General features: G+C 35.0%; 1 protein-coding gene across 1 annotated transcript in view; it reads right to left on the reverse strand.

The window, feature by feature from the left end:
* The window catches only part of LOC131684786 (TATA-binding protein-associated factor 172), a 44,069-nt gene that overhangs the window by 6,535 nt on the left and 22,626 nt on the right, over positions 1–14,908 (reverse strand). Inside the window, exon 2 of the mRNA XM_058967926.1 lies at positions 20–92. Within this exon, the coding sequence (XP_058823909.1) occupies positions 20–30 (11 nt within the window). The 5' untranslated portion in view covers positions 31–92. The remainder of the gene's footprint in view (positions 1–19; positions 93–14,908) is intronic.

The raw sequence follows: 14,908 nt of genomic DNA on the forward strand, positions 1-14,908 counted from the left end.
ACAATTTCTCTATACTCACCGTGAAGTCATCTTGATTGCTGGCGATGTTTAACTGACCAGCAAGGCTGTTAAGGGGGAGGTTAAATGCAAATCTGAAATACAAGGAGATAATAAACAAAATGTCGTTAGAAAAATCATGACATAGTGTCGATTTGTAAGGCTTAAAAGTAAAGCGTAGGTGAAAGAATCAACCCTTGGAAATGTTGGACTTGCTTACATTGCATACAGGTGGTAAATTTGTCCACGGCACAGTGCGCTGAGAAAAAAGTACAGGAAACGCGAAAAGATATATATCTCCGTCCGAAGTGGAACGAAATCCGTAGAAATAGTTTTCTAATCCTCCTGCTGTTGCGTAAATGTTTACATTTAGACAACCCCCTAATGTACTAAAGGTTGTTGTTGTTGTATAGTTTGTGGCCAGTGGTTAATGTACTAAATGTGAAGTGGATAATCATTGCGACACTTGGATTGATAGGTAAATGGGCTATAATTTTATTCTAAAAATGATACCAAAATTGTACAGTAGTTCAGCAACATGTAAATATAGGGGCGAATGACCATTTCGTTAAAGTTCTCAACAAGCAATTACAATTACAATATGTAAATATTGATTTTAATTACACACCGGTTAAATTTAAGGATGAGTATGAGTATAATTCACTACATTTGCGATAGACGACCTCCATCAGAACCCGTACAATCGTTTCCGATGTGTTTCACAGTTTTTTTTCCATTTCCTCCATCATCTTTTCGTCCTATTCTTTGGTCTTTCGAAGTTTGGGAGGTTCCTTTCGGCACAAAATCCACCGAATTAGCCGTATACCACTGCTGCATGATTTTGGAGCAGTGGTATGAAAATAAATCAGTCGAAACACTCAGTTCTATTAATTTCCCCGTGTCTTTGGACACGAATGGATCACTACGATTGCCACAAGTGCATATGGCCTGCCAAATTCGGTACATCGAAGCGAATTGCTTTTCTCGTTTGAAACGGCCATCCACAGCAAATTTGTTCTTTCGTGCGATATCTATCCCTTCACCAAAATGGATGTAAATGAAAATAGAAAATATAAGTGACTAGCTTTTTATCTTATAATTGAGAAAATAATCATGTCATGATTAGTTTTCTGATATTATGCAATATAAAAATTCGAAAAACTCAATGTGCCAAGAACAATTAGGAAAACATTGATTTTTATCAATGATGGTGGGTTCTTATATCATCATCATCATCATGTTTTAAATTGTTATATATTGAAAAAATCGCACACAGCCACATTATACTAGTTCAGAAATGTATTTAAAATAGTAACAATCGGTTCAATCTATTAAAAAAATAATTAATATTACAATTCATAATCTAATGGCCACCATTCCGAAGTAGCCAAAAATATCCATTATTCTTTGTCATTGGTTTTAACCAGACTTCCCATGAACATCGACAAGTTAGTACCTGTGTACAAAATTTCGTTCGCGCGTTCAACGTCAAACATGCTTCGTCTCGATGTACAGGTTCGCTTCGAGCATCGAACCCAAGCGAACGATGTACCAAATCTAGATCAAACATTTGTGTACTTACACCGGGTGCGTATACGAGAACCATTCGCACACGGCAAAAAGAGTCATCGCTAGTGATGATGAGATTGAGAAAGAGAAAACTGGTGCCAGGAACCTGTGTGTACGCCAAGGTTCAGTTGTGCAGGCGAACATGTGCACGTGTTTTGGTACGAAATAGCGCGTTCGAGTTCGCACCCATAATGTGGGTGTAATATGAGCACAGAAGCAAAGCGAACATTGTGTACGAGGTTCATTTGGGAAGACTGGTTTTAGCTGAAACCATCATAAGATCACTGAGGTTTTTCAAAAGGCCCGTAAACTTTCCCGCAACTTTCTTTTTGACATGAAGGCGATACTGTAAACCATTTGAAAGTTACATGAATATAGGGTCTGATAATTAAACTATATACTGCCGTTCTACGCCTAATTGTCCCATGTTGCAAAACTGGCAACTGAGAAAAACGCGATTGAAGATAAAAATTGTATTAGCCATCTGGAGGGATACGGTGTAACAAATAAAGCTTTATTGTCCAAAATTACGTTAGTGGCAATCGTTTTCATTATAATCAGTCCAGTTTTTTTTATTATAGAGATTGAATTAACGTTAGTTTTTAAGAAAAATGTTAAGTGGGACTGTTATGCCGAGAAATCGAGCGGAAACCGGAAAGTTCTACGCATATCAGTCCCATAACGATCTATGTAAATGATGCTCATAACTTATTTTTTTACAAAAGTGTATGTCGTGAGTTTTTCTGTTACTCGGGAGATTTGTTGCTTTATCAAAATTGGACATAGGGTAAAGTATCTATTTTTACACTATTTAGAAGGGTACCTCACAAGATCATTAATTACTCTGCCTACACTCGATGGAGTGCATTAATTTGGCAGTCACAACCTTGCTTCGTTCTTAAGAACCAATCTAATAACACAAATGGCCTAAAAACGATGAAATGCTAGTGTTTGATCGCAACTAAAGTTCCAATCGAGTGCTCCAATTGTCGCCCTACCATTTGATCCAATTTGTTGAACAAAGATAGCAAACGCTGCACTAACCAACGGCTTCAAATGGGTAGCGTGATAATAGAAACATTGCGAAAATAGGCTCATTATACTAGATGCGTTCGCCATGTTATGCAAGCGACGATAGTAATGAAGAGCTTTACAGGATTGTTCTCACTGCTGTGATTAATATTGCCACTGCCATTTTTAATGATCCTGTATTTTTCCATCAATTTTTTCAGTGCCCGACATCTAGCGTAATGTACTTCTTAACTAAACGCTACGTAATTATTTTTTTATTGCGCACTTTTTTGGGATTTTTGTTAGTGGGACAATTATGCGTAGAATATCAACAATGGGACAAACAGACTTGGTATTTTTTCACGAAGTCTTCGAACAAACTTTATGATTTCGATGTGTTTCCTGAAAATATACATCAAAAAGGACTGTTTGGTTAAAAAAAGTGAAAATGACCAAAAAGCAACATGGGACAATTATGCGTAGAACGGCAGTATAGTTGAATCATATTTTGGTTGTTTTCATGTAACTTTCAAATGTTTCACAATATCGCCTAGATATCAAAGAGAAAGTTGCACGCGACTAATTTATGAAAAGGTCGTAATAAAACAAAATAATTGTGTTGTTAAAACAAAAGTTAAAATATCTCGAGAACTACTACCTTTTAGAAAATTTTTGTTAAGAGCATTTCGATTTAAAATGGCGTTTAGAATCATATTCAAAAAGAAAATTGTATTTTTGACTGCAAATAGTAAGAATTATAAAAATATGTCAAAAGTTTTTGTTAGGAAAACTTTTTTATTGAAAGCTTTTCCATGATCCAAATACAATAAAAAAGTTGCTTTTACGTCTTTAAAACGAGAAACATTAAATTTTTGACATTTTATGATGGGGTAACGCGAATAACTTTTAAAAAGAGCATACATACACGAATTAATTGTTTTTGAAGGAGCAAAATTTCAAATATCTCGAAATCTATCGCATTTTGGAAGATTTTTACTAAATGCATTTTGATTTTATATGGTGCTTAGAATTATATTCTGTAATAAAATTACAATTTTATATGTCAATTAGTATGAAATTTAAAACATGTACGAAGTTACTGTTAGAAAAAAATTTTGCCGATTTTTTCTCCATCATGCAATCACATTCAAAATGTTTCTTTTCTCTTTGGTTTTTGATAACAAAATATAAAAAATTTAAAAAAATGGGTTTTTTCGCAATTTAAATTTTTATCATAAATTTTTTTTTGAAAAATGACACAACATTTTTTTCAGTGTATATTTTTTTACAGACAGAAGTATTCATTCCCTGTGACTCGTTCTTAGATAGTTTTGCTGTATAAAATATAGTAATCGAACAAAAAATTTTTGAAATTCATACATGTAGAAACGTTTACGCCCTTTTGAAAAGTTGCTCTTGAGTCAAAATAATCTTATTACCTGTGGAAAATATTTAGTCTTTCATGACGGTGAAACCTGCAAAGTTTCATCGGAATCTAAGATGGTCGGTCACGATTTTAATGATTTTCGGACGGATCTTCGTGGAATTCCTCTCTACAAACCGTATGCCAAGTATGAACATTTTCCTATAGCTCTAATTCACTCACAAGAGATTCGAAGTTTATATGGTGAAATGTATGGAAAATCGAGAAAAAAATTCAAATTCAATTAAAAAACTCCCACAGTTACTATGATTACATCAAAACTTCAGATAATGCAGCTTTTTACATTTCTTACAAAAGAAATGTATAGGATTCGCTCAAACTTTGAAAACTTTTTCCGAGGGCCGAGTTTCATATACCAATCGACTCAACTCGACAAATTGAGACAATGTCTGTATGTGTGTGTGTATGTATGTATGTACAAAATGTCATGTAATTATCTCAGCAATGGCTGAACCGATCTTAATGAAACAAGTTCCAAATGAAAGGCCTAACGCTCCCATTTCACACTATTATTTTTGTTTTTCGATATGTTGTTTACTTTCTGACATATGGGTAATTTTGTCAAAACAGGGCTGGTTTGAAGCGAATAACATTCGAACAAGACAACTATATAATGTGAAATAAACAGAAACAAAAAGCTTATGAAAATACCTTTCTAACAAGTTATAGATTGTCAAAATCCGTTCACGAGCAGCGGAGATATTAAACATTTTGTATTTTCATTCTTCGCTTACCGATTTCCTCTAACTAAAAATGAGACCGTTCCATACAGAGTATTGCTTTACTGGTTTTTAAGGTCAAAACTAAACCGATTTTGCAAATACATCTGCGTGATTCAAGGATTTTGATTCCGAAAACATTTTGTGAATTTACTTAATAATCAATTACCTATTTCTCAAAAATTAATAAGCCAGTTCATTTAAAAGACAAAATAATGTGTAAATTCACTTCAAAGTGCAAATTTGTCCAGAGTTTTTTTATTTCGATTATAGAGGTTTTAACCTTAAGGACATTCGCCTCTTCGGGGTACAAAAATCTCTTATGAAAAATTTCTAACCCTATGTGCGGGGTCGGGACTCGAACCCAGGTGCGCTGCGTACAAGACAATCGATTTACCAACTACGCTACATCCACCCTCATTGTCCAGAGTTGATGTATTTACCCGTTGGATTGAGAAATGCGTCCACTCGTGAGATAAACGTTGATTGGTATATGAATACATCAAGTAATCCTCCTGGTAGTGAGAAAATAGATTTCTAATATAATTCATATTCATATTATACTCGTAGCATCACTAAGAGCAACTGTATTTTTGAATAACAAAATTGTAGTGAAAATTTATCAGTTGCATTATTGAAAATAAAGATGTAAGGAATCAAAATTTCACACTATAAACAAAAATAATGTCACAGCTCTAACCATCATTTACCATTCCTCACAACTGACACTGAGTTGTATTGCAAACCCCAATATACATTTTTCATGATAAATGTGACTAAAAGCATATTTATTTGCGAAAAAATACGACATGTAATTTCAAGAATGTTCGTGTCTCAAAGCAGTCCAGGAGCACTTTCAATACTAACTGGCTTTTCGATGAATTTAAATACTTATTATGGTAGTTTGAACCATTTCTTTGCAATGGTACTGCTTTGTATAGGACTCATTAACCCATATATCCAGAACGAGAGTTCCGAACGAAACAATTCGCAAGTAATAAGGATGGGTGGAAAAAGACTGCATTGTAATCGACTGCATGTACGAGTTTTCTGCCATCGACAATAATATAATTGCCAACATAGCCTGGACACTTGACACTCTTTTCTAGATATTTCATTGCGAATGAATACTATTTACAGGTGGCCTTTTCTCAGTTTACTATTTCTAATTACGCGTTAAAATACTGGACCTGAAAATTCCATTCTATTCAAAATCATTTTTCAGATGTCTGTAACCAAAAAGATATCTTTTAATTCCAAAGCAAATTCCTGATTTCTAGATTTTCTGATGACTAATTAAGGACCATCAGTAAAGTAGAAACACCAGATAATCCTAAAAATTCCGTCAAGAAAAGAAGAACGAAAACGTGCTCTTTGCAATGGGATTTGCAAACATTTCAGAATATTCTGAAACAATGGTTTTGGAATTCGTGAAATTCGTTTTATTCATGAAGTATCATTTCAATAACTATCTTAAAATATTATTATATATTCTCATTTTTTCCAGCTCATTCCTTTAATGTATTATATTTGTTTGGTTTATTTTTTGCATTTTAAATATTTGACTAATAATAAATATATGATCATTTCATTTTAAAGATTTTTTTCATTTAGCATTGTTTTTATTTATTTTGTTTATGTGACCTAATTTTATCTATTGTATTCATTTAATTCTTTGTATGCATTCCGATCAGTTTATTATCCTATGTATCTTATTCGAATTATTCATTTAATTTATTTTATTCACTTTTTTCTAATATTTTTTCTGATATTTTTCCGGTTCACACTTTTATTCATTTTAATTATCTGACTAATTTTGTTTAGTCATTCACTTTATTCATTTCTTCTAGAACATTAATTAGATACAATATAGTTTCTTCTATTAATTCTATTTCTTTTTAATATCGCTGATTTTTTTCATTTTAATCATTTAACTGCTTGAAAACAAACAAAATGAAAAAATGATAAAAAGACAGAAAACATTTTTATTGTGATAAAAATTCTTTATTTTGTATATTATTCATTCCATTCATTTTATTGATTTTATTAACTCTCTGTTTATTTTTTCTTCTTAATTTCAATTATAGAGGTTTTAACCTTAAGGTCATTCGCCTCTTCGGGTTAGAGAAATCTCTTAGGAAAAATTTCTAACCCTATGTGCGGGGTCGGGACTCGAACCCAGGTGCGCTGCGTACAAGGCAATCGATTTACCAATACGCTACGCCCACTCCCTCTCTGTTTATCTTGTTATTTATGAACAACATTTTCAAATAGCTTTACTGCCCATGCTCGCAAATCAGTCCCACAAAGATAGAAAACGGGACAAATATGCGTTCATGGGCAGTATAACTTTGGGCTTTGACAAGATTTCTTCACAAAAACTAAAATAATAAAATAAAACTAATAATTGTGAAAATCACTGTTTATTTGAGCGCTAATAGTTACAAGAAAGTTCCGTAGAACTCAAGTTATTACAATTGCTTTAATTGGATTTCACTACAGCAGTGCTGCCAGAGACATTTTCAGTTATCGGTAAAAAATTGTATTTTGATATATCTTCGTTTTCTTCAAATATAAATAATAAAACTGATAAATCTTATTAATTTGGACTGCTTTCGGCTACCTTTTCTGCCCAAACGAACTATTGAAAACTTTGCAGGAGATGTGTATTAAGGATTAGTATGTAAAAATTCAGCAGCTTCTAACACTGCTAGAGAAGCATCTATCTTGATCAAAACATGTTTTTCGTGTTTCTTTACTAAGAAAAACGGTTTTGGAACCCTATATATGCGACAAAATAATTAGGTATGAAAGAGTTAATTCATATTAGGGTAAGGTGGGGCAAATCCGACCGTTGGGTAAACCCGACCCCCTCTGTTATCGAAAATCGAAAGCACTACGCGAACTAATATCAATGTTGTCGTGTAGAGCATCGAAAATAATTATAACGGTGGTATGACAGCATTTTATTAGTCTACATTGAGATGTTCAAACAACAATAAGTGTGTTTTTACAACTTTTGATTTGATTTTTGTGTATCATTGACTACAGGATATTTCTTATTGTTAAAGTGCTAAGCTTTATAAAAAGTGAAAGTGGATTTAAATTCTTTGATTAAAGGCCTACAAAGTGCATAGATGAATTTAGTCCAACTTTTTCATCATCTTTTTAATTGCATCGTACTGAAAAATGACGCGGTGGGGCAAATCCGACCTCTAAATAGTAGGGTAAATCCGACCGCTTTCTGCTAAGAAAATGATTATTTTTAAAATTGGAATATATTTTTATTGTAATTTTTTATTATTTTTTCACAATGGTTCATAATTACAAACGAAAGATACAAAAACGTGATGAATATAGTATTCGTCTAGTAATTGCTCCGAGAAAAATGGGAATATCTTTACGTACTACTGCTCGTGATTTTGACATTCCAAGATTGACATTGAATTCCATTTTCTTCATGCTACAATTCAATAACATAACATTCATTGATTTATTTTCAATGATAAATCCATATAATTTGGGTAGTATCTATACTAAATCAATCACCCCACCATTTTTGAAAACAGCAAAAATGAACGTTCTCGTAAAACACGTGTATCTTAAAGTTTTCCCAAGATAGGAATAAAATACTATACATTGAAAAGTTGTCCAGAAACCTTTAATTTGGTATATAAAACGACTTGATCCGATGTAAAATGAGCATTTTACAGCCAAAACCATTTACTAGGTCGAATTTGCCCCACTTTACCCTATTTATTTTATTATTCCAATTTTTTATGGTTTTATTCATAGTATTTATTTCAATCATTTTATTAAATGGTTAGTTTTTCCCAGTTCACATATTTTATTCAGTTTCTTAATTTTACCAATTCGGTTTAGCCAGTCCTTTATGTTATTGTATGACAGCTTGTTACACTGAAACAATTTAATTTACTCTCTTAATTTCATTACGTTTTAATATCGTCTAAGTTTAATTTGAGCTAATTTGATTTATTTATTTTATTAATTTGATTTATGTTAATCATTCTATCCATTTTATGAATAACTTTTTTATTTTAAATTTTGTTTTGTTTTATAATTTTTCTTTAATTTATTCAGTTTATTCGAAGCGTTATTCGTGCACATCTCACATCTAGTTGCTTGTAAATTTAGCGTGTGTTCGGCAAGCTAATGAATAATACAACAGTGATATGTGTAATAAATGTCTCATCTCACTGATAGGTGGATTAAATCGGTTTTTTTTAATAACGAACAACTTTGTTGAAATATACATAATGGTTGGAGGTTAAGTTATTTAACTTCGAAGATCAAAAGAATTTTTGAAAAATTCCTATTCTAAGCATGCGCGAGAAAGAGAGGTACATATATAACATTATATTACAATATCTTTTTACTACAAAGTCGTATCCATTTTCAGTCCTCTGTAATGTTGATCCTTTTATCTTCAGCTGATACATCTGAGGACTTTAGGATACGTAAGACGGTGCTGGTGTTTTTTACTGAATTTATTGTTTCCGTTGCCGCTATTTCATATATTTTTTACGTACTAATTTAAAAATTCGCGAATAAACCAGAAGCATTCGAACAAGATTGTGTTAAATGAGGCTTTTGGAGTCAATTACCATTCGATTGTGCTTCCGAAAAAATGTAAATTTTTGTGCTTGTCTAATGGGTATACAGTGAAGACCCGATTTTATCTGCCCCCGATTTTGAATTAAGTTTTACTTTTTTGTGTTTCGAATTCATCTCGTCAGTAACTAGCACCATCTGGGTGTCTAGTTAGACGATGTATCTAAAACTAGCATTTTTGGGGTTAAAAAGTGCTAGTCCGTCAATCAAATCAGCCTCCCTTCGACGCCAAGCATTGAAGTTGTGGATTGCCAAACAACAATCAAAGGCAGAGATCTTTGCATTGCTTCTATTTACATTCCTCCTGGGCAATGATGGGATACCACAGATTCTCCAACATGATTGAACACCTTCTCTCGCCCTGACTGGTTCTTGGAGACTTTAACTCCAACGGTACATGGTGTATCTGTACGACGATAATCGATCTTCGACCATTCAAGATCTTTGTGACAACTTCAATATGACAATTCTGAACACAGGGGAAATGACACGGATTCCAGTGCAAGCGATTGCACTGGACATATCTATACGCTCGACAGCACTTCGGTTAGGTAATATCTGATCCCCACGGTAGTGAACAAGTGCCGATTGTAATTGTAATCGCCACTGGTTCAAGACCATCGAAACCAATCAATGTTCCTTATGACCTCACACGCAACATTGATTGGATGAGTTACGATGCTGCGATATCCAAAACTATCGACTCGACACAGGTACTTCCTCCGGAGGAAGAGAACAACTCCTTTCTCGATACCGCGATTCAAGCTCAGACGCGACGAATACACGGCGTGAACGCCCAAAATTTTCACCCAACCCGTGGTGGGACAGAGTACTCAGACGTATACGCGGAGAAGACCGAGAGCGTGGAATATTCAAACCATTGGATATTTGATTTCGCCAAGAAGGTTTGTCCGGACTCCACCCCGGCACATAAAATAGACCGCGCCATGTCCCATCACAATACCGCGAACGAAATCCGTTTTCGATGGTGGAGTTCTCGCTTGCTCTCTTATCACGTATCAATATAGCCCAGGGCCAGACAGAATCAAATTCAACTAGTTTAAGACTAGGCTAGACTCCGCCAAAAGACGCTTGTTGAATTTGTTTAATAGGTTTGTTAAGGACAAGTGCAGGTCATCGCCATCTAAAAACCAGAAAAATCAGCTTCCGACCACAACTCGTATCGACCGATCCTGCATCCGAAAGTTGTTCGAGAAAATGATTTGTTTCGCCTATATTGTTGTTTGCGTATTGCCTTGGGTTGCATGTAGTGCTGGCTGAAAAATCCATTTTGGAACCTCTCATATCGATTGCTCATCCGATGCGATATCTTGAACCAGTAAGTAATTGCGAATTTCGAGAGACTTGTCTGTATTCTTCGACACATCCATGAAGGACGAGATTCGTGGAACCCTCGATCACATACGTCCGCAAGTGATCCCAAACATCTCCCAAAGCAAATTTCGAGAAGTCGACTGCTATTAATTTTTTTACACAGACCGGTTTTTAAGCCTCCAGGGCTCCACTGGTTTCGGTATATTCAATAAAAACTTCACCGCCTTTCAATAATATTGCTTCAGTTTACGACGCAGAACTTGCAGTTATTCAGTATACCCATGGGATTATTGATACTTTGCCCACCGATCATTACTTTATTGTCTTGGATAACCTCAGCTCAATAGATGCACTTCGTTCAACGAAACCTAGAAAGCACAATCCTTATTTTCTGGGAAAATATGAGAGCTCCTGCGAGCTTTGCCAGTAAGGTCGTGCAAGATTACTTTAGTTTGGGTTTGCATTGCCCCATTCCAGATAATGAAGAAGCGCACTCATTAGCTAAACCTTGGGTCGGGATTTCGTTCGTTTGATGTCTCGGTTCATATCCAATCAATACGCAATAGAAGCTCATCTCCGACGTATTGGGCTCACGAATAGCGGTACCTGCGCTTTTGGCGTTGGTTACCAGGATAACGAACATATTGTTATGCCACTGTGTTGCCAGAGCTCAACTATTGGACTTCCTTCGGGCCCGAGGAAGATCACTAAATGTCTCGGTTTGAGATGTACTGGCAAGCCGCGATCTGCTCTATATGTCCCTAGTATACAGCTTCCTAAAAACCGTCAATATACAGATTTAATGGTCCCTATTATTTTTCTTATCATTCTCAGAAGTACCCTCTTCCGCCTGTACAGTACACCTACGATGGTTTGATGCGACTTTAAGCTGACACGAAGCATCTCTGTCGACAGAGCCAACCAACACGGGATCCACAGCCCAAACACCACACGCGCAATGCGGTGTGGTGCCGATCCGCATCTGAGCTGTACTACGAAAGCATCTGGAGGAACTCATGTCGACTCGAGGAAGACCGCCCGGCGTCGTAATATATGATACTTCCTGATGAAGACAGCTTTGTCCACCATCTCCCCTGTCTCTGATACCCAGATAAAAGAAATTCACCTAACCTCCCCCTCCTGAATATCTTCCCAAAACTTATTGGCCCCTCTGTCTTTCTTTACCAGTTTTAGTTGTTCAATATATAATCTCGTTAAGAAATGCCCAACAGTACTACTACTCATAGAAATAGCCCTGTGCAAGCCCCCCTAATCTTAATAAAATTGAATCACTCCCTTTAGTTATTCCTAGTTTTAACATGGATGCAAAATATTCCGCTTAGTTAATAATTAATTGATCCAATAAGCTCTCTGCTAAAAATCACAAAGTATTATATATAAAAATCACAAAGTATAATATATAAAAAACACACTGAATGACTCCCCTCCATAATATTATATTTTCCTTTCTTGTATAAGTTAGCTGTAAAATTTCTTTAGTTTCATTATAAATAATAATAATTAAATGTGTAATTCCCTAGTTTGAAGAAATTCAAAATGCAAAACAAAAAATGGCATTTTTAAGCTAACGCAAACGTGCCTTATCAAATGAACGAAATGAATAAAAAATATTCGCAGATAATGCTGCTAGCGTTGACAAATACCGCAACTTTAAACATTTTTTTTTTACCGGCGTACTGTTGGCTGGGTGGTCCCCCACTAAGGATGCCAACCTTAGAAGAGCACTGACATCTCTGAACTGCTTTATAAACTAAGTAAAGAGAGGGTAATGCAACAGGGTACAATTAACCACTAAATTATTGTTCGAAACCCGAGTTGAAAAAGAAAACCAGATTAAACACGAAAGGGGCGCAGCACTGAGACTACGCCAAATGGCGCCAGAATACCACGCTACGATTCTGCTCATTTGAGTTCGGTTTTAAGCACCCGCACATAGGGTTACAAATTTTTCTAATCCGAAAAAAGGGCAAATGATCATCAAAAGGTTGAAATGTATGTATATAAACGAAACCATAAAATTATCTCGAGATTCTCCCAAATGTTCCCGCTCAAAGGGAAGTAATAAAATTATACCAAAATGTTAATTTCTTGACATACTATGATATTTTGTCGGGTTTAATAGCTCCACTAGCAAGTATCTACAGAAGATATAGATTGGATATCATTTCGTTATGATCTTCTGATCCGGTTTGGTATGGACTTATGATAATTAACAACCGTGAAGCTACAGTACTATTTGTGCGAAACAGAAAACACGTCGTTCAGTTGCTAAATAGTATGCGAACGCTGTCGAGTCATTAACACAAAACGAAACTGAAACAAGACTCCGAACACAAGCTTCAATCTGTCCAGGTTCTGTGTAACGCCACTTAGCAGGAATCTACTTTCCAAAATAAAAAATATCACCAACTGATCAGGCATCCGACTGCTGACACCAACTGGGAGGTGTTCATTGTTTCATTATGTATGGATGGATGGGTTGGTAAAAATTGCAACCAGAGTTCAACTCTATAGCTTTCTCGAAAGTTGTGTGCAATTTCAGAACGTGTACCTACAAAAGTTCTAATGTGCTCTACCAGTAGTGAATAACTGTGCCTATTACATCAATTAGTATATAATAAAATGACGACTACTACAATCAATATTACCTTCTGCGGTGACTGCCTATCTGCATATGAATAGAATGGACAATTGATTATCTAGCACTGCAACATACATCACCAAATGGTGAACAGGCACTAGCTTTGGACTATGTAACTATGGTAGCCTACCATGAATAACCGGTGCCGTACATTACACACGGCCCCATGCGTATAGGAAGGCCGAGGCATGCGTGCATTGTATTTATGAAAACGGATACCTAACAATTTCGAATTCCGCGCAGTGTTTTTTAACTGCAGTTCATACTAGCAGCCCGGCATACAGCCGACTAATGTAATAGTGGTTGGGTACAATTTTTATTAAAAAAAAGCATATACGCTGAGAACACTCCACAAATGTCGGTGGTTGAAAGATTTGCATCGATGTTCGATGTTATTATAGTGACATTTTTTGAGGATGATTCGGAAGTTACTGTGTATGTTAGTCGGCTTACCAATACGAACTATAAAACTGAATATACAATCTCCATACTTGCATATTAACTAAGGCAATAGTTATATTTTATTCAAATTTTAACTAACATTACAAGGTATGGAATCTTAGAAAAGTAGTCGATCAGATTAATTACCAATTCGATGCCAAGGTAAACTGTACTAGCAGCAACTTTTCCAGAGGTCAAAACATGTGTTTAACACGTAACATCTGCCTATTTGACAGATTTGAAGAGTTTTTATATTGCTGTGCACTCTGACGAAGTCGACATAAAAATGGCTTTTATTGTGAGCCGTGTTAACCAACATTGCTTTACAACTTAATAGCAATGTTGGTAAACACGGCTAACAGTAAAAGTCATTTTATGTCGACTTGCCAGTTGACTTCGTCAGCGTGCAACAGCCTATTATTAAATATTATATTTATTGAACCTTATTGTAATTTGGATAGTTATGCAAAATCGTGCAAAGTTAACCATTTACTCAGTTGGTCGTGATCGGAAAATGTCCTACATTGTACAAATTTTGTTTCAAATGAACGTTATAACGCACTAAAAACTTGCCATTATTTATTATTTTGTACACACAATGTTTTTAATACAGATCTAGAAATTTCACAATTTTTGATTTTTTTAGAAAAACATTCACGTAGAAAAAAATAAATTATTTATTCAGCAAATCGTTAAACCCACAATTATTTTCGAAGCAAAATAAATTTGAATGAAAAGGGCCCCCCGTTTCAACATTTCTGGCCGGAATTTTATCCGGCCTTTTGTAACGCAAGCATCTGCCGTTGCGCTGAATGAAAAAATAAATCTAATAATGATTATAATGCGCTAACTGGAATGAAATGTGCGCATCAATTATGTAATTAATCCCGTCGAATATACAATTGATGAAAAAACGAATATAAAGGATTTTGTGCAAATCGTAATCATCTGCGCCATGATTGGTCCGCACTATTCGACCGAGCGTTCCTTTGTCATCAAATTAACTGCGACACACGTATAAAGAGAATAAGAATAAGTCCATAAGAAAAATGCGTCAGTTTGGGCTAGTGATGGATATCTTGAAAAAAATTAATTTGG

This window comes from Topomyia yanbarensis, chromosome 2 (assembly GCF_030247195.1).
Source record: "Topomyia yanbarensis strain Yona2022 chromosome 2, ASM3024719v1, whole genome shotgun sequence".
NCBI lineage: Eukaryota > Metazoa > Arthropoda > Insecta > Diptera > Culicidae > Topomyia > Topomyia yanbarensis.